This window comes from Pseudonaja textilis, chromosome 10, assembly GCF_049901715.1.
Source record: "Pseudonaja textilis isolate UNSWEBS1 chromosome 10, rPseTex1.2, whole genome shotgun sequence".
NCBI lineage: Eukaryota > Metazoa > Chordata > Lepidosauria > Squamata > Elapidae > Pseudonaja > Pseudonaja textilis.
Genome location: NC_141999.1, coordinates 16,791,941 through 16,815,633, shown reverse-complemented (window position 1 = coordinate 16,815,633; position 23,693 = coordinate 16,791,941). Strand labels below are relative to the sequence as shown.

Here is a 23,693-nt window from a genome sequence, read left to right as displayed (position 1 = left end):
ACCACTTTTCTGGAATGTTATAAGGTCGACTACTTGAGCAGGGGGTTGGACTAGAAGACCTCCAAGTTCCCTTCCAACTCTGTTATTTTGCTATTCTGTTAAGATGACAACCTCCACAAGTCTTAAAGCTGTCAAGTTTGAAGACCCCTGCCATAGATTGAAGGAATTCAATCTTTTTTTCCTTTGGGTGTTACTTTAAGGCAGGAATCTCCAAACTTGGCAACTTTGAGACTTGTGGACAAAGGAAAAAAATCGTAGTTGTTGCCTATGGCTCACACGAGTGTCATCCTTGCACAAGAGGCGCTGTTTCTATTCGCAAAGGGGTGAGTGAGTGGGTGGGTGAGTGGGTGGGAGGAAAAACAGCCTCGGTCACTGGGTGGAATCGCTCTGCCTACAATTCCCAGCATGCAATGCACCAGAGGCGGTTTTTCTGCATTCGTGCGAACGGGAAAGTGATCCAGAAGAAGCAGGTTTTCGTTGGACGGGTCTGTGGGGGTTGCACGCGGGCGAGTGGGGCAAAGCTAGGAAAGGAAGCGAGCCAGCCAAGCAGAGAGCCGACAGCAAGGCTAACCGCGATCCCCTCCAGAAGGATTGGGCTTGGATCTGATCCTGGAGCTGGAACCGCTCCTTTCCACCAAAAGTAAGAGGGGGCAGGGAAGGTGGGGAGTGAGCGCCCGCTCTTGGGCTGTGGTTGTGGGATCGGGTAAGAGGGAGATCGGGGTCCGCTGTAGAGATGCACCCGATCCGCCTGAGCCGCTGCTTAATCCGAGCTGCGAAGTAGCGATTCCCCCAAAAGGAGGAAAATAAAATGTTGCAAGAGGGAGAATTGATCGGGATGCAATCAATTCCGATTGCGTGGAGCAGAGGTCTCCAAACTAGGCAACTTTGAGACTTGTGGACTTCAACTCCCAGAATTCCTCAGCCAGCCATGCTCAGCCAGCCATGCTGGCTGGGGAATTCTGGGAGTTGAAGTCCACAAGTCTCAAAGTTGCCAAGTTTGGAGATCCCTGCCTTAAAGTAACACACACACCCCAAAAGAAAAAAAGATCGAAGTTAGAACAAGCACTGGAAAAAGTGACTTATGACCATTTTTCACACTTATGACCATTGCAGCATCTCCATGATCAAAATTTGGTTGCTTGGTAACGACTTGTATTTAAGGCAGTTGCATTATCCAGGGGCCACGTGGTCCCCATGTTGTAACCTTCTCAGATGGCTTCTGACAAGCACAGTCAATGGAAAAGCCAGATTTGCTTAGTGACCGTATGGTTCACTTAACAACTGCAGTGATTTGCTTAACAACTATGGCAAAAAGCTTGGGAAATTTGGGCAAAATTCATTTAACAACTGAAAATTTTGGTCTCGATTGTGGTCATAAGTCAAAGACTACCTGTCATCCCAGTATCTTGAAAACTGATCCAAGTTTGTTTGTTCTTATATTAAGCAAAATCAAGGTGGGGTTGAGTTTCTTTGTCTTTCTTCCCTTTATTTTTGGATTCTATCGTCTTTTGTGGTTGTGTGATGCCTTACCCAAAGTTAAAATGTGAATTTGAGGTTGTTTTTTCCCCCCCAGCTCTTTACTGCAGGGAATTGGTTCTCAAAAACATGTTACATACCAAAGTCAAAACAGAAAAACCAGGTAAGATGCTTCAGGAATGTTCTGCTATAAAAATTCAAGGCTTTGAATTTTATCCAACCTTGTCTCTCCCATTCCTATGCTTCAGTTTGGATTGCATTAAAAGTAAACGTTATTTAGCTTTTTAAGAGAGTAATTCACAAACCTTTGGGGGGAATTTCCTAGACCTGAAAAGAAAAAAACCAGGCGACTTTATTGTTAACTTTAAAAAAAAAAAAAAGAAACGTCATGAATTCCTCTCATTGCTTTATGCTAGAGTAACAAACTCTCGTCATCCTCAGATCTCGAGACAGCCAATGCTCGAAACCGTCTTGATGCTGTCCTACAGTGTCTGCTGGAGAAAACTGATGTTGACAGGTAAGGGAAAGGTTCCCCTCGCACATACGTGCTAGTCGTTTCTGGCTCTAGGGGGTGATGCTCATCTCCGTAACAAAGCCGAAGAGCCAGTGTTGTCCCAAAACGTCTCTGTGGTCATGTGGCTGGCATGACTAAATACTGAAGGTGCATGGAACGCTGTTACCTTCCCACCAAAGTGGTCCCTATTTTTCTACTTGCATTTTTACATGCTTTCGAACTGCTAGGTTGGCAGATGTTCAGCAAGTCAGTTCTGAGCACTGGGAACGAATCTGAAACCCTTCCGTTGATATTTGAAAGGTGCTAAAACAGTTGAGTGGGCCATTTTTGCTTTTTACTGCTGAACATTTCCTAAAGGTTCATCTGCAAGATGTATCAGGATTATAATTTCCAGAATTCCTTGCCGATGTGGCCAAAGTCCCCGCACATCTGATGAGTTAGGGTAGAATATTCCAAACAGCAGAACTCAAGAGCTTGAGGTGCCCAAAACAGGGTTTTTCAACTAAAGAACTAGTTTCAACATATTAGTTCATTTTATGAATCAACTTAGCCAAGCTTGATTGGCTAAGGCCATGAACAGACAACCTGTGAACATTGCTAGAGATTACCACTAGAGATAATCTTCAACATAATGGAACCTTCCCATTGCAGTTGTAAAATGGGTCTGTTGTGATTTTTTAAAACAGTTTTTGCAATTGTAAAGTGAGCACCATGATCAATGGTTCACTGTGGTCATAGTGTTGCCCAAAAACAGAAGTGCCGTTTTTTTAGCAGCATTTTTGTGAAATGGGGCCATGTGATCATGGGACGCCTCAAATGGTCATAAATGCGGGTGTATTGCTGAGTGCTCAAAGTTTGGTCATGTGATTGTGAAGGGAGCCATTTGAACTTCGAATCCGGTTTGTAAGTCCCCTTTATTGGGTTGTACGTAACTTTGAAGAGTTGCTAAGTGATCAGTCGTAAGTTGAGGAATACTGGGTATCACTGCACCCAGTATTATATAGATATAGGTACTCTACTACAACTCCAGTATCTGTAGGAAGCATGGCCAATGCTGAGTGATGCTAGGAGTTGTAGTAGAGTAAGGCTGGGCATGCCAGAGGTTTCCTGTCTTGGGTTAAAGATTCTTGCAAATCTTTTCCTATTGTAACCAGCCTGTCAATCTCTCATTTCTCACGAGGCCATTGTCAGGAAGAACCCCCAAGGGTAGGGTTGGAAATGATGGTTGGGTTGAATAGGAAAGTAGATAAGGACCCAAGGGAAGAGTACAGGAGGCAAGTCAAAAAGAGAAGAAGGGAAATTTCCAAGAGGATAAGAGACGATGGATAGGAAGGATTTTTATTAAAAAAAACAATTGGCTATGTTAATAATTAGAATAGATGAAAAAATTAGAAATAGGGTGAATATTGATACACATATTTTTACTTAACATGTCTAAAGTAAATGTTAGAGGATAAGATCAGACTTTGAAAGAGGATCTTCGCTCAATAATTATGCTATTACTTTTAGAAGGCTGTAGCAAATATTGAACAATTGAAAAAGGAAGGATTATGTGTTAATACTGATATGTATAATAACATTAATTATGTAAGTTTGATTAATATGGTAATTTTTATCTGTAGCAATACTATTTTGGTACCAAAACGAACGATACTCAGACTCAGAACCCCCAAGGGAGCATTAATGTTTTGGACAAAGCCAATTACATTTCTTTTTCTTTTCCGATTCATCTCAGGGATCAAATGGAAGAGGACCCTGGAAAGACATCATCAGATACGCTCAGCAAGTAAGGAGCAGCCCTAATGTTCAACCTTCTCCTTTATCTTTGCACTTTGGCCTGCCTCAAGTCATTAGCTGAATTCTGGCAGAGAAAGGGGTTTGAGTTTTTTTTAGAGAAGCTCGCCATGTTCAGATGTCAGTCAGGCATTGAGATGATTGGCGTATGTCTTCTCGGTGTCTCTGAAATCCTTTGCTTTGCTCTTCTTTCAGAAGTACCCGAGAGGCATTTGAGAAGTGGGTTGAAAAATCTTTTATCTTCCCCAAGCAACCTCCAACTTTTAGCATCCCCTACAACAACCAGCAATATATCTATCTAATTATCCTTCTTTCTGCTTGCTTGCTTGCTTTTGAAGCTTTTTCAAAATGACGCATTAAAAAAAAGTATATATAATATTTTTTACACCTATTTATAATATTCATGATTACCAGACTTTCAAAAAAAAAGAGGCATTACTAGTGGTCTGGGACAGCAGACCCCCAAAGAGCTGAGGAATTTATATCCTTCCAGGTGTACCTGGACTACGATTCCCAGCATTCATGGGAAGCATAGCCCAACAATATCTGGAGGCTACAGATTTCCTTCCTTGCTCCAGTCGATAGACTTGCTAACCCTGCTGAGAACCAACTTCCTAGAAAAGCGATTTTCTTTCTGGTGGGGCTGTTGCCTGCTAGGTATTTCCTAACCTCTCTTGCTTTGCGGTTGCAGGGACCCTTCTCCTATTGCTACAGGAAAGAGGTATGGTTCTTAGCACTGTCCTTCTTGCCTACTGATGACCACAGAGTGGGAGAATAGAAAGTTTTCTTACTGAGTTCAACCGAAGATCTAAAGGAAAAAAAAAAAATCACGCAAGTGTGTGGCACAGAATTCTGCAGCCTGGTTCACACGTAATTGTTGTTGAATGCCATCAGGGTCTGATTCTCACATTGTTTTCAATGCTGGTTTTGTTTTGGGATTCCTCCTTGGCAGTTCTCGCAGCCAAAGAGACAAGCAAAAGGAGTGGCTTGTTGTTGTTTTTTAGTTGTGGGAATGAGTGCAGCCAATGCATTCTGTTCTCTCCCTTGCAACAGCATTTGGAATTCAGAGCTTTCTTGAGAACAGCCTTCTCAAAAGCAATACCCCTATCTCTGCTCAATTTTAAGGTGCCTCCAGCTGCAACTGTGACCGGAGACACTACAAAAAACTTTATAGTTTCTTATGATCCATTTGCTGGGTTTTCAGTTTTGCTCATTGCAGCCCAGAAAACTTTGGAAGGGGCACGGCCTAGAAATACTTTTAATGAATATACAAACCAGCAATTGACTTGTAGTTCTTGCTGCATTTGGATTTTTAAAAGCTGATCGCAAACATGAAGGAGAGCAATTTGGATGCTCAGTAACCCATTTCCCATGCCCCTTGGGTTGATTGTGTTATTTATTCAAAATATAGATGTTTTATACTATATGAAGTAATAAATAGGCTGGAGCAAAAAATTGTATAATTGCCCTTGCACAATTAAGACATACTTCTAGGCGGACAACAAGCCAGCTCAGAATGATGAAAGGACAGAAGCTAGCTTTAAACTTTTGCCACTGCTGTGATCTGAGATAGATCCCATTACCCTAGCATGCTTGCTGTTCCCAGTGGGATCCAAATTCCATCACATGTCTAAAATAGGTGTGTCCAATCCACAGGCCACATGCGGCCCTGGGCATCTAGTAATGTGGCCCCACGAGATTGTAAACTTTTAACATCGTTATATGTGTTTATATTCATGAACTAAATTATACATTTTATATAAGGCCCAGGTAAACCAAAAGGTTGGGCATGGCTGGTCTAAAGGAAAACAGGTGTACACATTTTTCTTCAGAGTCAAGCTGACTTGTCTAGATCAAGAAAAAAAAACAGCATGCAAAAAGAACTAAGAAGTTGCGGATTCGTACACTTTGTGGATACACTATGACTTGGTTTCCAATCATCGTATATGATAGCCGTGGTGGTGCAGTGGTTAGAATGCAGTACTGCAAGCTGCTTCTGCTGGCTGCCTGCAATTTGGCAGTTCAAATCTCACCAGGCTCAAGGTTGATTCAGCCTTCCTTCCTTCCAAGGTGGGTAAAATGAGGACCCAGATTGTTGGGGGCAACAGGCCGACTCTGTAAACCGCTTAGAGAGGGCTGTAAAAGCACTGTGAAGTGGTTTGTAAGTCTATGTGCCACGTGCTACTGTTCCAAACGCCAGTGTTCAGAGTCATGGAACCCTAATGCAGGAAGGGACGGTTAAGGCCAACTTCCTGCCCAGTGCAGGAATCCCAATTAAGCCTCCTTCACAAAAGGCGACTAGCCTCTTAAAAACAACAACAACAAAGCTTAATGTCTTCTCCATTCATCCCGGGTGTTCCAGCTGTCTTGTCCCAGGACCCTTTTGAGATCCTTCCATCAGGTTCTTCAGAGCCCGTGGAAGGAGTCATAATAGAGTTGGATGACATTCTCAGCAGTCTCACCGTTCCCCTCTGCTCAGTGCAAAACCTCCGGTTACTTGCATCACTCTCTGATGCTTTTGTGTTCTCAGGCCTTCCACCCGATTCTCCCATCACCGTCGGAAGAAGAGGAAAGAGATGGACGACGGACTCACTGAAGGGGGACCACAAAAGCAGAGTGAGTGGAAACCTCAGAGCTGCCTTGGGGACTCTTGAGCCAAGTCACTGATTCTGGGCAGGGGTGAGCTGCTACCGGTTTGCCCCGGTTTTAGCAAACCGGTAGCTAATTTTATCATGTTTAATTACCGGTTCAGTGGTAAATCTCACCCTTGCTGGTCCCGCCCACCCTGCCCCTCTCAGGAGTCCCCAATGCAGCCAGTTTTGGATGCCAGGTAAGTACAGGGCCCGCTCAGAGGTTCGGGGAGGGTGAAAAATGGGCCCCCGGGAGGCTCTGGAAGGCTGAAAATAGGCTCGTTTCAAGCCTCTGGAGGCTGGGGAGGCTGTTTTCGCCCTCCCAGAGGCTCAAGGAAAGTGTGATGACCCAGGGTGGGATACAAAACAAACACAGTCACAGAAAACAGGTGAAGCCCCTTTTATTCCTTCACTTTGCTTCCAAGCTCCAAATATTCTTGACAGAAGGCAAAAAAACTCCCACACAAACAGTTACAAGAAGAAGGGAAAAAGCAACACAAACCAGGCAAGATATGGGCTGGAGGACGTCCACAGATAACAGAACACACCCTAGGAAGGAGGCCAAACTCAGAGAGGAACTATAAACTAGAGATATTTACATGCTTTGTTTCCAGCGCTCGCCAGGACGCAGGTCCATCCTCTTATCCAGTTGTCACAGCTGCAGCCCATGAAGAGGATCGAGGCCCTCTCCTCCCAAGGAGACCGCGTCTCTCCCTTACCCTCTCCTCCCTGCGTGCCCTAGGATGAAGAGGGGATGGGCCTGGGTCTTCCTCTGACTGCCCAGCTGGCCTCTGCCCTTCCCCCGCCTCCTCCACAACCTCTGGAGCCACACTTCCTCTCCCTGTTGGCTGTTCCTCCTTTCCCTCAGAGTCAGTGTCCACCCAGGGACATGACAGAAAGCCTCTGGAGCCCAGGGAGGGTGAAAACGCCCCCTCACACACACACACCATGGTGCAGGAGGCCAACTAGGCCACGCCCACCCAGCAACCAGGCAGAGAACTGGTTGCTGAAATTTTTGAAGCCCACCCCCGATTCTGCGGAAGAGTTAAACTGCTGACCTTAGGGATGCAAAGCTTAGGTTTTGCTGCTGAATGATGACCCCGCCTGCCACATCCCTTCTCCGCTATTTTCAAGCCGCCTTCGATTTCTGGCGGGAGGCATCATCCAGCTCTGATTTAAGACCTGCCTCTTAATTTATTTCTTTTGTCATGCATCTTTATCCTTGCAGACACCTACATCATCAAGCTGTTTGATCGAAGTGTAGACCTGGCCCAATTCTCCGAGAACACCCCGCTCTACCCCATCTGCCGAGCTTGGATGCGGAATAGTCCCATGGTGAGGGAACAGGAGCGATCTCCCAGCCCAAACCTGCCCACCCTGCTTGAAGATGAAGAGGTACAGAACAGGATTCTCCAATCTGGCTTCTAGTGGCGGGGAAAGTCTTTTCATTGGTCAAACAAAAGCCGAGTTTACTGCTTTCCACAAATTTTTCTCTGGGGGATTAAAATGTTATTGCGTACCTTTCACTCCATAACTCACACAATTGAGGAGGTCAGGCGAGTCCATATGTGATCCAAATGAAGTCTGGATCTGATCTGGGACCTTTTATGCACACAAGTTCTTTACCCATGTGGCATCTTGTGTAGGTAGTTCTTGTTAAGTGACCATCTGCAGTTATGTGATGAAAAAGGAACTTTATCACCCACAATCCTCCTCTTCCTCCTCCTCCTTGAAAAGCCCACTCCCTTCTAGCACTCATGATGTTCCCTAGTTCGGTAATGAAACACCTGCAAGAAAACAGCCAGTCTTCTTCTTTCTTCTTCTTCTTCTTCTTCTTCTTCTTCTTCTTCTTCTTCTTCTTCTTCTTCTTCTTCTTCTTCTTCTTCTTCTTCTTCTTCTTCTTCTTCTTCTTCTTCTTCTTCTTCTTCTTCTTCTTCTTCTTCTTCTTCTTCTTCTTCTTCTTCTTCTTCTTCTTCTTCTTCTTCTTCTTCTTCCTTCTCCTTCTCCTTCTCCTTCTCCTTCTCCTTCTCCTTCTCCTTCTCCTTCTCCTTCTCCTTCTCCTTCTCCTTCTCCTTCTCCTTCTCCTTCTCCTTCTCCTTCTCCTTCTCCTTCTTCTTCTTCTTCTTCTTCTTCTTGCCGGGCCGAGTCTACGCTTTCAAATTCAGAAGGGAAAATTTGAAGTTTAGAGCAGAGGTTTCCAACCTTGGCAACTTTAAGACTTGTGGACTTCAACTCCCAGAGTTACTCAGCCAGCTGCCTGAGGAACTCTGACAGTTGAAGTCCACAAGTCTTAAAGTTGCCAAGGTTGGAGACCCCTGGTTTAGAGCATTTCAGATTCAAAACGTATGCGATAATGCAACTTTAGAATAGAATAACAGAATTGGAAGGGACCTTGGAGGTCTTCTAGTCCAGCCCCCTGCTTAGGCAGAAAACCCTATAGCATTTCAGACAAATGGTTATCCAACCTCTCCTTAAAAACTTCCAGTGTTGGAGCATTTACAACTTCTGGAGGCAAGTTGTTCCACTGATTAATTGTTTAACTGTCAAGAAATATACTGTGTATACTGTAGTATAAATATACTTTTATATACTGTATTTCAAGAACAAGACTTCTGATTAAGGCTGCAAAAGTTGAACACATTTTTCTTTTGTCCTCAATTCATCTTTCTTTCTCTTAAATTTTGGGATCCCAGGGTGTCGAAGTCTTAAATGGGAAGATTCAGGATGTCTACAAGCTACCATCGCCTATCCCTTGCCAGACAAATCCTGCAGGGGAACCCATTAACCTACGTATCCCATTCCCACCAGCATCCAAAGAGGAAACAAAAGGAGCTGCTGAAACGGTCAGACCATCATGCAAATTAAGGGGGGGTGGGCATGGGGGGGGTGAGAATAAATAGGTTGGATGGTAAAATAGCAAATGGTAGGGATTTTAATGACTTTTTCTCATCTGAATCCCCTCTTATTAGCAAGACACGGGGCAGTATGTATCCGGATATTACTCTTAAGAGGACACTAGTATTTTGAATTTGAAATGAATTTTTAATTCTCTGGCCAGGTTCACACAACATCATCTTCTTTTAACAACCCCATAATCCCCTGCAGGGTGGAATTTGGGCAACTGAAAGGAGCTAGCACAATGTTTTAACAGGCTTTCCTGTTGCCAATGCGGAGTTTTGTGCAGCAGATATATTCTCAGTGTGCTCACGGAAAGAAATATCTGCCTCTACCTAGGATCGAACTCACAACCTCCTGATTGTGAGGCGAGAGCTCCACTTCAAGGCCACCGTCCCACTCCCAGATTCACACAACATGCCAAAACCTAAATCGAAGCTTTAAAAAAGCATAGTTGCTATATCACATTCTATAAGCATTTAACTGGTTTGCTAAATTGTCTCCCATTTTCTGGGTTTCCACAGGGCATTGAGCCACAAACTAAAACATCCTGGATTCACACAATGCAATAGATTATGCATGGGTATATATATATATATATATATACACACACATACAATAACAGAATAACAATCCCCCAACCATGCTTGGTTTGTTGTATGAATCAAACCACTATATTTTCAGCTGATTTGATTATGCTGTGTGGACAGAGTAGGCTTTTGTGCCAAGTTTGTCAGAGGGAAGGATTATTTCAGAATACTTTTTCTCAGTTCAAGAGAGGAAAGGGTACTTACAAGAAGTTTTAATTTAAAAGAACAGGAGGAACAGAAAACAGGAAGATGAATGAGTCAGAATGATTTAAGTGTAAACTTAAAAATGCAGCTAAAAACTGAAGTTGTGCCACCAACTAAATCAACAAAAGTAAAATAAACAGAAAAGGAATTTAGGATTGCAAGCTTCACAGACAGATAAGTTTCCGATTAATTTAGCAACCGCATCCCATGCTCTTCTTAAATTCAACTCAGGAAGCTCAAACTGCCCAAGGAGCTGCTGATCCAGTTCTACGGAGGAATTATTGAGTCTATCATCTGCACCTCTAGAACTGTCTGGTTTGGCTCTGCAACCCAACAAAATAGACACAGACTTCCGAAGATAATTAGGACTGTAGAAAAAACAATTACTACCAACCTGCTTTCACTCGAGGACCTGTATACTGCACAAGTCAAAAAAGGGCTGTGAAAATATTTACAGATCCCTCACATCCCTGAGATAAATGGTTACAACTCCTTCCCTCAAAACGACACTATAGAGCACTGCACACCAGAACAACTAGACACAAGGACAGTTTTTCCCCAAAAGCCATCACTCTGCTAAACAAATAATTCCCTCAACACTGTTTAACTATTTAAAAAATCTGCACTCCTATTACTGTTAATCTTCTCATCACTCCTTATCACCCATCCCCTCCCTCTTGTGACTGTATGACTAACTTTGTCGCTTGTATCCTTATGATTTATATTGGCTGTTTCCTAGTATGATTTGATTGCTTATTGAACCCTGTGACTATCATTAAGTGTCGTATCTTATGATTCTTGAATGTATGTATCTCTTCTTTTATGTATACTGAGAGCATTTGCACCAAGACAAATTCCTTGTTTGTCCAATCACACTTGGCCAATAAAGAGTTCTATTCTATTCTTAAAATAAAAAAAATTGAAGGTGCTTGTTAGGACATTCATACAGTACCTTAGCTTTGTAGCAAATGAATGATCTTGCCTATGTTTCCTGTCTCCCATAAACCCTCTCAGACTTCTGAAGCCGTCCCTTCAATGTCCACCCTCATCTACAAGAATATGGAGAGATGGAAGAAGATCCGACAAAGGTAAGGCTTGTGTAACAGAAAGCCAAACTCTGGGCCAGAGGGGGAAAATATCCAGTTATTGGCCCCATGCGAGAATCGCCATGTAGCGGGAAACAAATTGTGGGAAGGATAATGCAAAAATCCATGTGCGATGGTTGACTTGTGGCCTGTTTCCAGGTGGAAAGAAGCTTCGCAGAAGAACCAGTTGCGCTATGCTGAGAGCATGAAGATTCTTAAGGAGATGTATGAACGGCAATGAAGAGTGAGGGGCTTGTGTCTTTCGGGCATCCCTTGTCTTCTGGGCTAACGTGACTGCTCCTGAGTTTGTCTATCAATAAATGCACAATAAATGCATTTCGTTTGCAGATTTTGTGAGGTTGTGGATTTTATGAGGCTTGACTTCACAAGAAGACATACCAGGACAGTGGTATTCAACAGGTTCTGAAAAGTTCTGGAGAACCGGTAGCGGAAATCTTGAGTAGTTCAGAGAACCGGCAAATCCCACCTCTGACTGGCCCCACCCCCACCTATTCTCTGCTTCCCAAGTCCCAGCTGATTGGCTGGGTCTTCTTTGGTTGCCCTGCACAGGAGGAGCTGGAAAGCAGGTTAGTGGGATGGGGAGGGAATGGAGATTTTACAGTATCCTTCCGCTGCCATGCCCACAAATCCATACCACTCCCAAGCCACGCCTACAGAACCAATAGTAAAAAAAAATTAATCCCACACTGCCAGGACTTCTATAAATGTATGCATCATGCGTGCTGTGATGCATGCCTTTCCCAACCTAATTATCCATGATTAGCTGAGCTGTGGCCTTGGGTCACACAACACACTCAGTTAATGACACTGGCTAGGATCCTGCTACATTGGCCACAACCTGGCCTACCAGACTTCAACCGGTATGTTGTGCAAATACAATTCATATATTTAAAGAGGCCATCTATGTCAAAATTGAACAGCCCTCTCTCAACAGACGGGGAGGGATACGACGCCCAGGCGTTGTAGGGTGGTCATACAGGCACGTGGAGGCCACACACACTACTGAGCCTCATTTCGACTTGTTTTAAGGACATTACATCAAGGTTGGATCAGCCTGTAGTGTTTTTTTCCACTTTAATTTTGAGTGTAACTCCAGATCCAGACCTCCATGGGTTGCTAAATTTGATTTCCATTGATAATTTTTGTGTGATTTTGTTGTCAGCACATTCAACTATGTAATGAACTAAGTATTTAATAAGAATATTTCATTCATACAGATCTAGGATGTCTTATTATTGTGTTCCCTTTATTTATTTTTTTGAGCAGTGTATATTATGCAGGCATAATCATAGAAAGATGGCTACTTCTGGACAGCCCTGTAGCTTGGACCTCACCCAATACGGTTTCAAGTTCAATATATTGGCATCCTTGAGGAAGTAGGGGTTTCTCCAGGGAATGCTCTCTGACATCCATGCTTTTTCCTTCCTTCCCTGTAGAGGTTTCGGTGCAACAAATCAATCTTGTAAATTACCACATATTATAATAAATTGTCCGTGTAAATTAATTTGGCATTGAAATCCATTAATTAACCAGCTGATGCATAGCAGCTGTTGACTCTACTGTGCCGTGAAAAGATTTTCTGGACCTACCTAGACGGCCCAAATATGAACTGAGATCGTATTTGGAGACAAAAAAGTCCTCCCACGTTAGGAACTGTTAGACCAAGCCTAATGTTTCTCACGATGCATCTTGATGATGTGTTCTTTTTATAGTATTATTCTTAAAGGGAGAAAGTAAAGGAGATTAAAGCTAAATTGGTTGAATATAGGTAATCCTCATGGGAAGCTTCAAAAACGTTTTTTGCTATTGCAACTATTATCACTTCTCAGCTTGCCAACAAAACCATGTGGGGAGGGAAAGGGTAGATACTCTGTTTCCCCAAAAATACAACCTACCCTGAAAGTTAGTCCTAGCGTGATTTTTACATGTGAGTCCGATATAAGCCCTACCCCCAAAATAAGCCCTAATTAAGATCCCACCCACTCCACTATGCACGGGTAAAAATTAAGCTAGGGTGGGGAGGGGGGTGGGTGGAGCTGCCCTACTACTTACCTTTGGACAGGGACCACCCTGGAAACAGTGAGGGACCATCCCACAGTGCCTCAACCAGCAAAAACGGACTCCCGAGCTCCATTTCCGGCTGCGATGGCTTCCTGCAACCCTCTGCCAGTGAAAACAGAGCTCCATTTTCTCTGGCAGAGGATCGCAGGAGGCCATCGCAGCCAGAAACGGAGCTTGGGAGCCCATTTTCACTGGCAGAGCCCTCAGGCCACCACAGGGGAACCTGACATGAGTGACGTTAACAGGCCATGTCCCTCTGACCACACCCACTCTGGCCCCCTGTCAAACACAACCCTGACATGTCCCTCAGTGAAATCAAGTTTGACACCCCTGTCTTAACTGCAATGATTCACTTGACAACCAGGGCAAAAGTTGTAAAATTGGCTGTGACTCCCTGAGCAGCTGCCTTGCTTAGCAACATAAATTCTAGTCCCAATTTTGATCATAAGTCAAAGACTACATTGTACCTCCGGCCTTACTGGGAAGAAGAGAAACAAACCCACTTCTCCTAACATCTATTTTGCTTTATGTGGGCAAGAATCACCTGTTATAAGCTATCTGGCTTCACCCATCCTGGGTTTAGAGAATGCATAAGAGCCAAGGAAGCAACTTGATGTAGATCTATCTATAGCCCATTATGCAAACATGTATTTTTCTGTCTTCCTCCACAAAGTTCATGATAGGTTCCAGAGAACATTCTCAACTTACTCTTTGCAGCTTGGCTCAGAGCCAAGGATCATTGTGACTCAGCAAGTATTGCAAATTGGGGTGTGCTTTTTTCCTCCTCATGTGCAAAGGAATATGATGCTACAGGACCCGACACCAATTATTTTGAGTCCTGTTAAGTAGACAGGTTTCCTAGCCACTCAGAGATGCATTTTAAGGGGAGAATCGTTGTTAAGATGGCATATGCTTCAACTCTAAGGACCAGTCTGGTTTAAGATGACCCTATGCAGCTGGTACATCAATCACGCACACATGACTCAGTTGTTCCCTGAGGTACAAGGTGAACAGCCAACATCTAAAAATCCTTCCCTGACATCAGCTTTCAATTGTGGCTGCATCTGAATGTTCTGTTCTGCTATGGTTGAACTACTAATAAATCGTAAGAGCAAATCATAGGTGGACAAGCCCATAAAACACGGTTTACAATCCCAGTGCAATGTTAAATAATATGCAATGTTAAAAAAAATATGGCTTGATACGTTGAAATGTATTTGGAGATCGTAAAACTGAAAAGGGACACTTTGGTTGTGTTTTATTCCTTGTGTTAAACAGTTGTGTTCACTTAATATTTAATGCCTGATTACAAACTTAATGCTGGCCTGGTTTATTCAACAGATCAAGACCAGGAGGGTTTGGAAAATCTCCCACCGTGCTGGATCCTAAAGCACCTGAACAGGTTACAACCAGAGGTGGTATTCAGCCAGTTCGGACTGGTTCTGGCATATCAGTGGTGAAAATTTTGAGTAGTTCGGAGAACCGGCAAATACCACCTCTGGCTGGCCCCGGCCACTCATCCCTGCCATTTCCTGTCCTATATTCCCTTGGTTTTTTAGCTCAGCTGATTCATGTGGCAGAGCAAGTTGCTGCACCTCAGCTGAGCTAAAAGACTAAAAGACAGCTCACCTCATTAGCGCTGACAGGGTTGTCAGTACTGTGTGCGCGTGAACCAGCAGGGAGAAACGTGGAATCCCACCACTGACTATAACCTGCTTAACCCCAACGTGTGATCCTGTCCTTCATTGCGGAATTCATTACCTATTTTTCTACACTTCCTTTTTTTAACTCATTTTGGAGGGAGTTCCTGTGGACTATTGGGTCATCCTAGGGTCTTAGCTTGGCTTTTCATCCAAGCACCAATGGGGGTGGGGCAGAGAGGTTGAACACCATGGTAGAGCACTATCTGCGCTACATAGCAGTGCTAAGTGAATTATCAGTAATTGGGCGGACCTTCTGCCTTTTGCCGAGGTCGTGTACAATAATAATGCTGTTCACAGTAGCACGGGACTAATCCCCTTCAAAGTACTGAGCGACAGGGACTTTGTCCCAATGCCTGAGTATCCAAGGGATCCCCTCTCCTAAGTCAGCTTGACTGATTGGATGTCAATGCTAAAAGCAACTTGGGAGAATGTAAAAAAGGTGCTGGTAAAAGCGGCACAGAGCTATAAGAAACAGGCAGGCAAACACCGGGCCCTGCAAAGGCCATTCCAGGTGTGGGAGAAGGTTTATCTCTCCACCAAATACTTGAGGTTCAGGCTCCCTAGTAAGAAGTTGGGGCCAAAATTCATGGGTCCGTTCCCCATAAGTAAAGGTTATCAACCCAGTCAGAGTGCAACTGAAGTTGCCCCGACTGCTAGGGAAAATACACAAGGGTTCCTGGGAAAGGATCTCTAAGAGTGTTTGGAATCCTTCATTTCAAAAAGCCACCCACAGCCTTTTCAAAGCAGCATTTAAATGTTTAGCAAGTAATTTGGACGGAGGCATCATTTAAGATGTTATAGATAGCTATAGAGAACTAGAATCCAGAAGAACCTAAAATCTATAGGAGAATCTCGATCAGGGGTGTCCAACCTTGGTAATGTTAAGACTTGTGGACCAACTCCCAGAATTCCCCAGCCAGAATTCTGGGAGTTGAAGTTACAAGTCTTAACGTTGCCAAGGTTATAGATATCCCGATCTAGAAATTCAGTGTAAAATCTATAGATAAATATATAGAGCAATGCTGTACCTATACATCAAAAGCCAAATAGGGATAGTTGTAAAGAGGAGGGGAACTCACATTTAGAGCAGAGCCAAATATAAAGAGAGCAGTCTGACCAACTCCCAGGTAAACAATATGCCAAATTGCATGTTAAATCTTTGCAAAAAGCAGTTTTTTTTTCCAGCTGTGTGGCACCAACCCAACATTTGCCCCAGAATTGCATCTTGAAATTATGTGCTTTCACTGTTGGCTAAATGTTTAAGATAACTTTGGTAGCTTTCCATTGGATTTGCCACACCTAATTTGTCTTGCATCAATGCCACCCACCACCTCCTTTACAATCCATTTAGGAAAGAATGAAACTGAAACCCATTTCTACTAATTCTGGGTGGATATTAGCTTTTGAAAAATTCCCTCATTAAACTTAATATAGGCAAGTACCAACAGATTCAAAAAAAACCCAATTCCTTTCATGGACATTGTGTATCTGGTTGTGTGATTTGCATCCAGCTGGCTGCAAGATTCTCCTTGGCATAATTTGAAAGTCTTTTATTCTCTGCCTCGTTAACTAAAAGCATATTCTTTCCCTTTCAACATGGGAGCCAGGAATTATCATTTATAAAGGATGGTTATTGATGTATACCTATCCCACTCCTGCCCTCTTTCTGCAGAAGAACCCATAACTTATTCCTTCTCCTCAAGTTCATTAGCAGGGAAACCTTTTATGTGGAGTTCTAGTTTATCATCCACAAGATTTGTTTTGCAAATCTGTACCCCTCGGTTAGACATTTGATCTGTTTTCACAAAGCATATTTTTATTTCGCCCTCCCCAAGTTTTCAACATTGGAATGATAAGACCAAAATGCAAACGAGATGCAAGAAATTATAATAAACATCGAGGACCACACGGAAAACTCGGACTGGTTCGGGAAAATCTTGGACTGGTTCGGGGGTTCGGGAGAATCTCTAGCAAGGATTCTGCATGGTTCGGAGGACCCCCAAATCCCACTCCCGGCTGACCCTGCCCACCCTGCCCCTCCCCTCCCACGCAGGAATCCCCACGCAGCCCATTTTGGATACAGGTAAGTGCAGGATGAGCGAGGAGGCTCAGGGAGGGCAAAAAACGGGCCTCCCAGAAGTTTGGAAAGACTAGAAATGGGCCCGTTTATACCCTCCAGAGGGCCCCTCAGAGCAGAGGTTGGTATTCAGCAGGTTCTGACCAGTTCTGGAGAACCGGTAGCAGAAATCTTGAGTAATTCGGAGAACTGTCAAATCCCACCTCTGACTGGAGATTTTACAGTGTCCTTCCCCTGCCACACCCACCAAGCCACGCTCACAGAACTGGTAGTAAAATAATGTGAATCCCACCACTGCTCCAGAGCCCAGGGAGGCTGTTTTCACCCTCCCAGAAGCTCAAGGAAACCCTCCTGAGCCCGGGGAGGGCCAAAATGTGTCCCCCCCACCGCCACTGTGGTGCAGGAGGCCGACTAGGCCTCGCCCACCATGGCCACACCCACCCAGCAACCAGGCAGAGAACCCCTTGCTGTAATTTTTGAAGCCCACCCCCCTGACCCCATTCCATTCCCCTAAAGAAAGAATAACAACTTCAGGTTTATTGGCAAGAATTCCTCGGGCAACATTTGGCTCTTAAGCAAAGAAGCACTTTATTGCAAATGGGTATTTATACAAGGAAGTCAGTACAATATGAAGAGTGGTACAGAGTTAAGCCTGCAAAGGAAGAAAGCCAGAGGAAGAAAATGGCGCCTTCTTCTCCAGCAGGTGGAATGAAATTTTTGGACAACAGGGTGTTTGCTGTCAGCATCCCAGCAGCCATTAGCAGAGTAGGAAAGGAAGGTCACTTCCTCTCAAGGCTTAAGAGTGAACAACCTTGTACATAACAAACAAGGGGAGTCCAAGCTCACAATGCTGGCATCTAATAGTGGGGGGAAATACGAAAAATTCTGGGCCAGGCTGCTTCTCTCTATTTTCCAGTGACAGCTGGCTTCTCTTGGCGAGTGATGGGAATGTTCCGTTCCACTGCAGTTTTAGTGGGGCCGGTGATGGAGAGCACCCCATCTGGAGACAAGGCAGAGGTGATAGCTGCCGGATCAACCCCCTTGGGGATGGTGTAGCGACGGTGGAACTCCCGGGAGATGTAGCCGTGTTCGTCCTGTAAAGAACAGAGCAAGACAGGACAAATGAATGGAGAAACAGGGAAGCGATGGCCTGATACTACTACAAGTCAAGGGTCTTCAAACTTGGCAAGTTTGAGACTTGCGGACTTCAACTCCCATGATTCCTGAGCTAGCATGAGGAGGAATTCTGGGAGTTGAAGTCCACAAGTCTTAAAGCTGTCAAGTTTGAAGACCCTCTGCTATAGGTAGTCCTCGCCTTACAACCACAATTGAGGCAAACATTTATGTTTTCTAAATGTGACACTTAAAATGAATTTTGCCGCTTTCTTGCCACCATTGTTAAGCGAATCATTGCAATTGTTCAGGTAGTAACATGTTGGTTGTTTAAGTGAATCTGGCTATTACAAAGTCTGCACTACTATTACTGTTAATCTTCTCATCACTCCTTATCACCCATATCTCCTCCTACTTCTGACTGTATGACTGTAACTTTGTTGCTTGTATCCTTACAATTTATATTGACTGTTTCCTAGTATGATTTGATTGCTGACTGTATCCCTATGAGTATCATTAAGTGTTGTGCCTGATGATTCTTGACTCTTGACGGACGTATCTTTTCTTTTATGTACACTGAGAGCATTTGCAGCAAGACAAATTCCTTGTGTGTCCAATCACACTTGGCCAATAAAGAATTCTATTCTATTCTATTCTATTCTAAATTCTAGTCTATTCTTCCCCATTAACTTTGCTGATCCAAAAATTGCAAAAGGTGATCATACAATCAGTTGCCAAGCATCCAAATTTTGATTATGTGATGCTGCAACTGTCATTAAGGGTGAAAGATGGTCACAAATCACTTTTTTCAGTGAGGCTGTCACTAAAAGAACTGTTGTAAGTCCAGGACTACCTATACGGGACGTCTTTCACCATGCAAAGTTTTCAAGGTTTTGCAATCAGCAAACCTTTCCTGACCCATCTTTTCAAATTAAAGTATCTTTTTTTTTTAAAAAAAAAGCATGGTATACTCTTGCTACAAAGAACATTTCCGACGCTATCTTTATTCACTCAGTCCCACAAGGTTCCTCACAACCTCCCTCGACATCATCAGAAAACAAAAATAGCCCTTGTAGCATTGTGGAGTTTTGTCCAGATGTGGGTCCACTCCACCTACTGTGGAGAGACAAGCAAGAAACAGATTGAAAAAGAACATGTTACTTTCCTTTGGGGAAGTGGGGATTTTGTAAAAGGCTGAAACCACAAAGGTAGCCAATGCTGCAAACTTACAAGCAATATGTAGGTGATATTTCAGGAAAGCATCCAAAAGATCTCCCCAAAATGTAAATATTCCACTGGTGCCTAGAGCAACAATTTTTACTCGAAACTGGGTGGTATCCCAGGTGTAATACACGCTTTGTCTCTAACTGCAGCACACACACAAAAAGTTTAAATATGGGGTAGTCACATAATTTAGACCATCCCATCTCCCATTGCTAGAACTCTCAACAAGTAAAGCTCAGAAATATTTTAAAGTCCTTTTTGTGTTGCACGAATGATTTTAGGCTATTAAGGCCCCAGTTAGTACAACACAGATTAGGCTAAAACAAGACAATCTGTAGTTCAGCATATTAGGAAAATCAAGACAACATGTTAAATCATAATATGTTTGAACCCAGTTTATATGAATGCAGATAGTCCTTAACTTACAACAGTTTAGTGACCATTCAAAACAACAACCGCACTGAAAAGTGACTTATGAAGGGTTTCACACTTACGACCATTACAGCATCCCCATGGTTACAGGATCAAAATTCCGACACTTGGCAACTGACTATGATGCTTGCAGTGTCACGGAGTTATGTGAACCCCTTTTGTGACCCTCTGAGAAGCAAATGGGGAAATCTGGGATGACCCGGAGTGTAACACAAACGTAACAAAATTGGAGATAAAACGTATTCAAAAATAGTCTTCAAAAGAAAGCAATACAGTCTGAACTTAATGAGCAGGTAGAGGTGAAATAAAAAACTAAAACAAACTACAGTGAAGGAATTTCCACAACGGACCAGGATATCTCCAACTTCAAGGAGATAAAAAGGCACAGTCTGTTGGAAGGACACCAACCAAGATAACGTCAGCCCAAAATAACACGTTTTGCTTCTGGCAACGCTGTGTTTGAAACGCCCCTCCTCTATACTATTCTCCCCAGCTACAACCAATGAGGGGGATCGTGACTGCTTCCTCTTTCATAAGCCAAGTTGTTTCCTTCTCCATTCCTCCCTGTGTGCCCTAGGATAGAGAGGGGATGGGCCTGGTTCTTCCTCTGACTGCCCAGCTGGCCTCTGCCCTTCCCCAACCACCCGAGTCACACCTCCACTCCGTTGGGTTTGACTCTAACAAGGGCATGACAAAATCATAGTCACTTAACTCTGTTACCAACTTAACTGCATTCACTTAATGGTGGCACGAAAGGTCGTAAAATGAGGCAAAACTCATTTAACAAGTGCCTCACTTAGCAAGGGAAATGTTGAGCTCCACTGTGGTTGTACATTGGAGATGGCTTGTACCCGTGTTTCCCCCAAAATAAGACCCTGTCTTATATTTATCTTGCCACCAAAAAAGGCACTAGGTCTTATTTTCAGGGGATGTCATCCATTCACTAACCTCACTTGCGCGTGTCGCCCCAGGCCTCCTTTTCACTGTCAGAGGCCTTCAATAACTTCTTCTGCGGCCTGCAAGGCTTTCCTGAAGGCCTCTGCATCTGATAACAGAGCTCTGGAACAATCCAGAGCTTTGTTATCAGCTATAGAGGCCTTCAGGAAAGCTTTGCCAGCCTTGCTGGCTGCAGAAGAAATGGGCCTACGAGGCAGGTGTCGGGGTGTGCGAGACCTGGCTACAACTATAGTAAGTAGTAGGGCAGCTCCACCCCCTCCCATTCCCACCCTAGCTTAATTTTTACCTGTGTACTCTGGAGTGGGCAGGATCTTAATTAGGGCTTATTTTGGAGGGTAGGGCTTATATTGGGTGCATGTGTAAAAATCAAGCTAGGACTTAATTTCAGGGTAGGTTGTATTTTCAGGGAAACAAGGTATATAAATTGTAGCTTATTAACCCAAAACTAGGATTAAGCCCTTTGTGCAAGATCAGCCATTTTATATGCAATCCATAAATGCATCTTTTTGTGTGAAAATGCCAAGAGACGCAAATTCAATTTGAGTTCCAAGTTAGACACAGGCTTAAAAAAGTGGCTTTAAAAAATGTTTTCACAGATGCCAATCTCAATTTTTTTTTACCAGGTAAAGGAACAGAAGGTGTAAGAAAAGCTACATACCGGACGTTCCTCGTGTTTGGCGTGGACTTCGATGTAATCACCCACCACCTTCACATGTATCTCTTCTGGTGAAAAGTGCTTGACATCCAGCAATACAGAGAAGTTATCCTTGTCCAGCTTCATCTGGAAGCAAGAAAGGTGAAAAAAAGTGGGTGAGAAACCACCAGCCTTTCTGAACCCAGCAGAGAACATTTGCTTGGGGAGTTTCTGCAGACCCACACAATTAAACGGTATTGGTTTTTAAGCCAAGGGTGTCCAACCTTGGCAACTTTTAAGACCTGTGGACTTCAACTCCCAGAATTCCCCATGGCTAGCGAAGGAATTCTGGGAGTTGAAGTCCACAGGTCTTAAAAGTTGCCAGGGTTGGATACTCCCTGGTTTAAGACGTTTCCACTGGAAATGGATTCCACCCATAATTTAATCCCAATCAGAAACAGTTTTATGTCTATACAGTACACACCCAGCCCACATTTTCATATTTATAAATTTGTGGCTCTTTAACACCTAAAGGCTACCAGGCAGGTTTGAGCTTAAACTTCTATAAACCATATTTGAACACTTTTCTCATTAGCCTCAGCAGTAGGCAGAATGCAAGATTTCCTCCCATCGCTCTCAAGGAAATCAAGCAATAGAACCAACTGAAAAATATGAGCATGCAAGTATCTCATAGATGCAGAGATTACAAGCATGCCATCACTGTAGGGCACCTGTGTTTTTTCAACAACCAAGCAGAAACCACCCACTAGATTATGTAAGGTGGGACCACTGCCTGTTACCAGGCAACAGCCATCCATCAAAAAGCTATTGGTCCAATGCCTCTCTTGCTAAAATACAGGTGTTAAAATCCAAGCCTTTGTAATTAGACAATGATTTACAAATGGAGTTTTTGTAAGAGTTTCTGGTCACCCAAAGACCTGCATAAATTGGGGGCACCCATTATTTGCATTGGTCAATTCATTCTGAAGAAAACAAGAACCCATGTTCCTTGAATGGCTTGCTCAGGTTGCTTTCTGGCTTTAAAAGTTTGGCAGAGGTACCTTGAAACTAAACTTAACAGCCTCCTTGCTGCACAAATCTTCATGTTCAGCAATGGAAAGAAGGCAAGAAGTCAAACTCCAGGGAAAGTCGAGGTGCTCTGCACCCAAAGGCCCCCCCACAGTAGGATTTGGGGAGGGTGGGAACATCATCTATCCTGCTCAGGAGAAAAGTGTTGTGACTTTTTAACAGGTGAGTTTGGAGAGTGCACTACAGAAAAAAACTGCAGCTGGCCAAGTTCATGCAATGCATCGACCTTAACCAATGACTGACAAGCCACCATACTTAACAGTAACCAAAGTTCACAAGCCAAGTTGCACGGAGCCAAGGAACAGCTTCCTCTGTTCCCGCAAGCTTTCTAGTCTAGGGAGCCAAGGGCAGGCAGCCATCCAACAGGATAAGGTTTCTTCTACCAAGCCTTTAGGGCTGCTTGTATGCCAGTCCTTCGGCCTGGAGGGCAATTTGCTTGGCATTGTCCTTTCGGCTCGGCCAGGCAAAAGAATGTTACCATAATAGGCAAGCGGACTCTCCCATTCCGCCTGCCACCCCCTTTCCACGCCCCTCCGCTCCACTGCTTCCTGTCACACTCATCCGTCCGGCCCTTTTCTCCCCTTTGCCCGCTAGATGCGCGCAGCCCCCTTCCCACGGCGCCCTCGACACGTGAGTCCACGGCCTGGGCCGGGTGGGGAACAAACCCACCCGCGCGACCGGCCAAGCTCCGACATAATATTTGGAATAGACTCTCCTGCTCGAGCAGGGGGGTTGGACTAGATGACCTCCAAGGTCCCTTCCCACTCTGTTGTTCTTAAGGCCGGTCCCAGCGCGCCCAGACGGGCAGCCGATTCCACCATTCGCTCCCCGCCCAAGACCCTCCCCAGGCCAGCCCCGGAAAAATAAAAAAAAAACCCTTCCAGTTGCCCTCTGCGCCTACCTCCGACAGCCCCGAGTCCGCCATGCTGGGCATGGAAGGGAAGCGCATGTAATAGGGGCAGAGGGTGGCCGAGAACAGGTCGCTCTCCAACAGCCCCTCGCCGAACCTCTGGTCGAAGAGACGAGGCGGGAAGAGCGAAGATAAACCCATGGAGCGGCGGAGCCAGGGGTGCTGGATGACGATGTCCATGGCGCAGCAGGGAAAGGAAGCGGCGGCGGCGGCAGGTTCTGCAATAGCGACCCCAGCAAAGGTTCGAGTGCACCGCGAGACTCAGACGGCGAGACCCGGCCTGG

General features: G+C 44.3%; 2 protein-coding genes across 3 annotated transcripts; one reads left to right on the top strand and one right to left on the bottom strand.

Annotated features, from left to right (window-relative positions):
• Window positions 1-412: 412 nt before the first annotated feature.
• Window positions 413-11,537, top strand: LIN37 (lin-37 DREAM MuvB core complex component). 2 transcript variants are annotated; one of them, XM_026702392.2, is made up of 10 exons: window positions 419-640; window positions 1,574-1,639; window positions 1,918-1,993; window positions 3,726-3,776; window positions 4,476-4,505; window positions 6,315-6,400; window positions 7,643-7,809; window positions 9,108-9,257; window positions 11,118-11,191; window positions 11,348-11,537. In XM_026702392.2, the coding sequence occupies exons 2-10, from the start codon at window positions 1,606-1,608 to the stop codon at window positions 11,427-11,429; spliced, it is 750 nt and encodes a 249-aa protein (XP_026558177.1). In that variant the 5' UTR covers window positions 419-640; window positions 1,574-1,605; the 3' UTR covers window positions 11,430-11,537. The 2 variants fall into 2 exon arrangements, with proteins under 2 accessions (XP_087796011.1, XP_026558177.1); XM_087939885.1 differs by lacking the exon at window positions 4,476-4,505 and having other exon boundaries at window positions 413-640.
• A 6,076-nt stretch (window positions 11,538-17,613) lies between these two features.
• On the bottom strand, window positions 17,614-23,676 carry HSPB6 (heat shock protein family B (small) member 6). Its single transcript, XM_026702394.2, has 3 exons — window positions 23,401-23,676; window positions 21,435-21,557; window positions 17,614-18,144 (listed from the first exon to the last, which is right to left on the bottom strand). The coding sequence occupies exons 1-3, from the start codon at window positions 23,587-23,589 to the stop codon at window positions 17,956-17,958; spliced, it is 501 nt and encodes a 166-aa protein (XP_026558179.1). The 5' UTR covers window positions 23,590-23,676; the 3' UTR covers window positions 17,614-17,955.
• Between the last annotated feature and the right edge of the window lie 17 nt (window positions 23,677-23,693).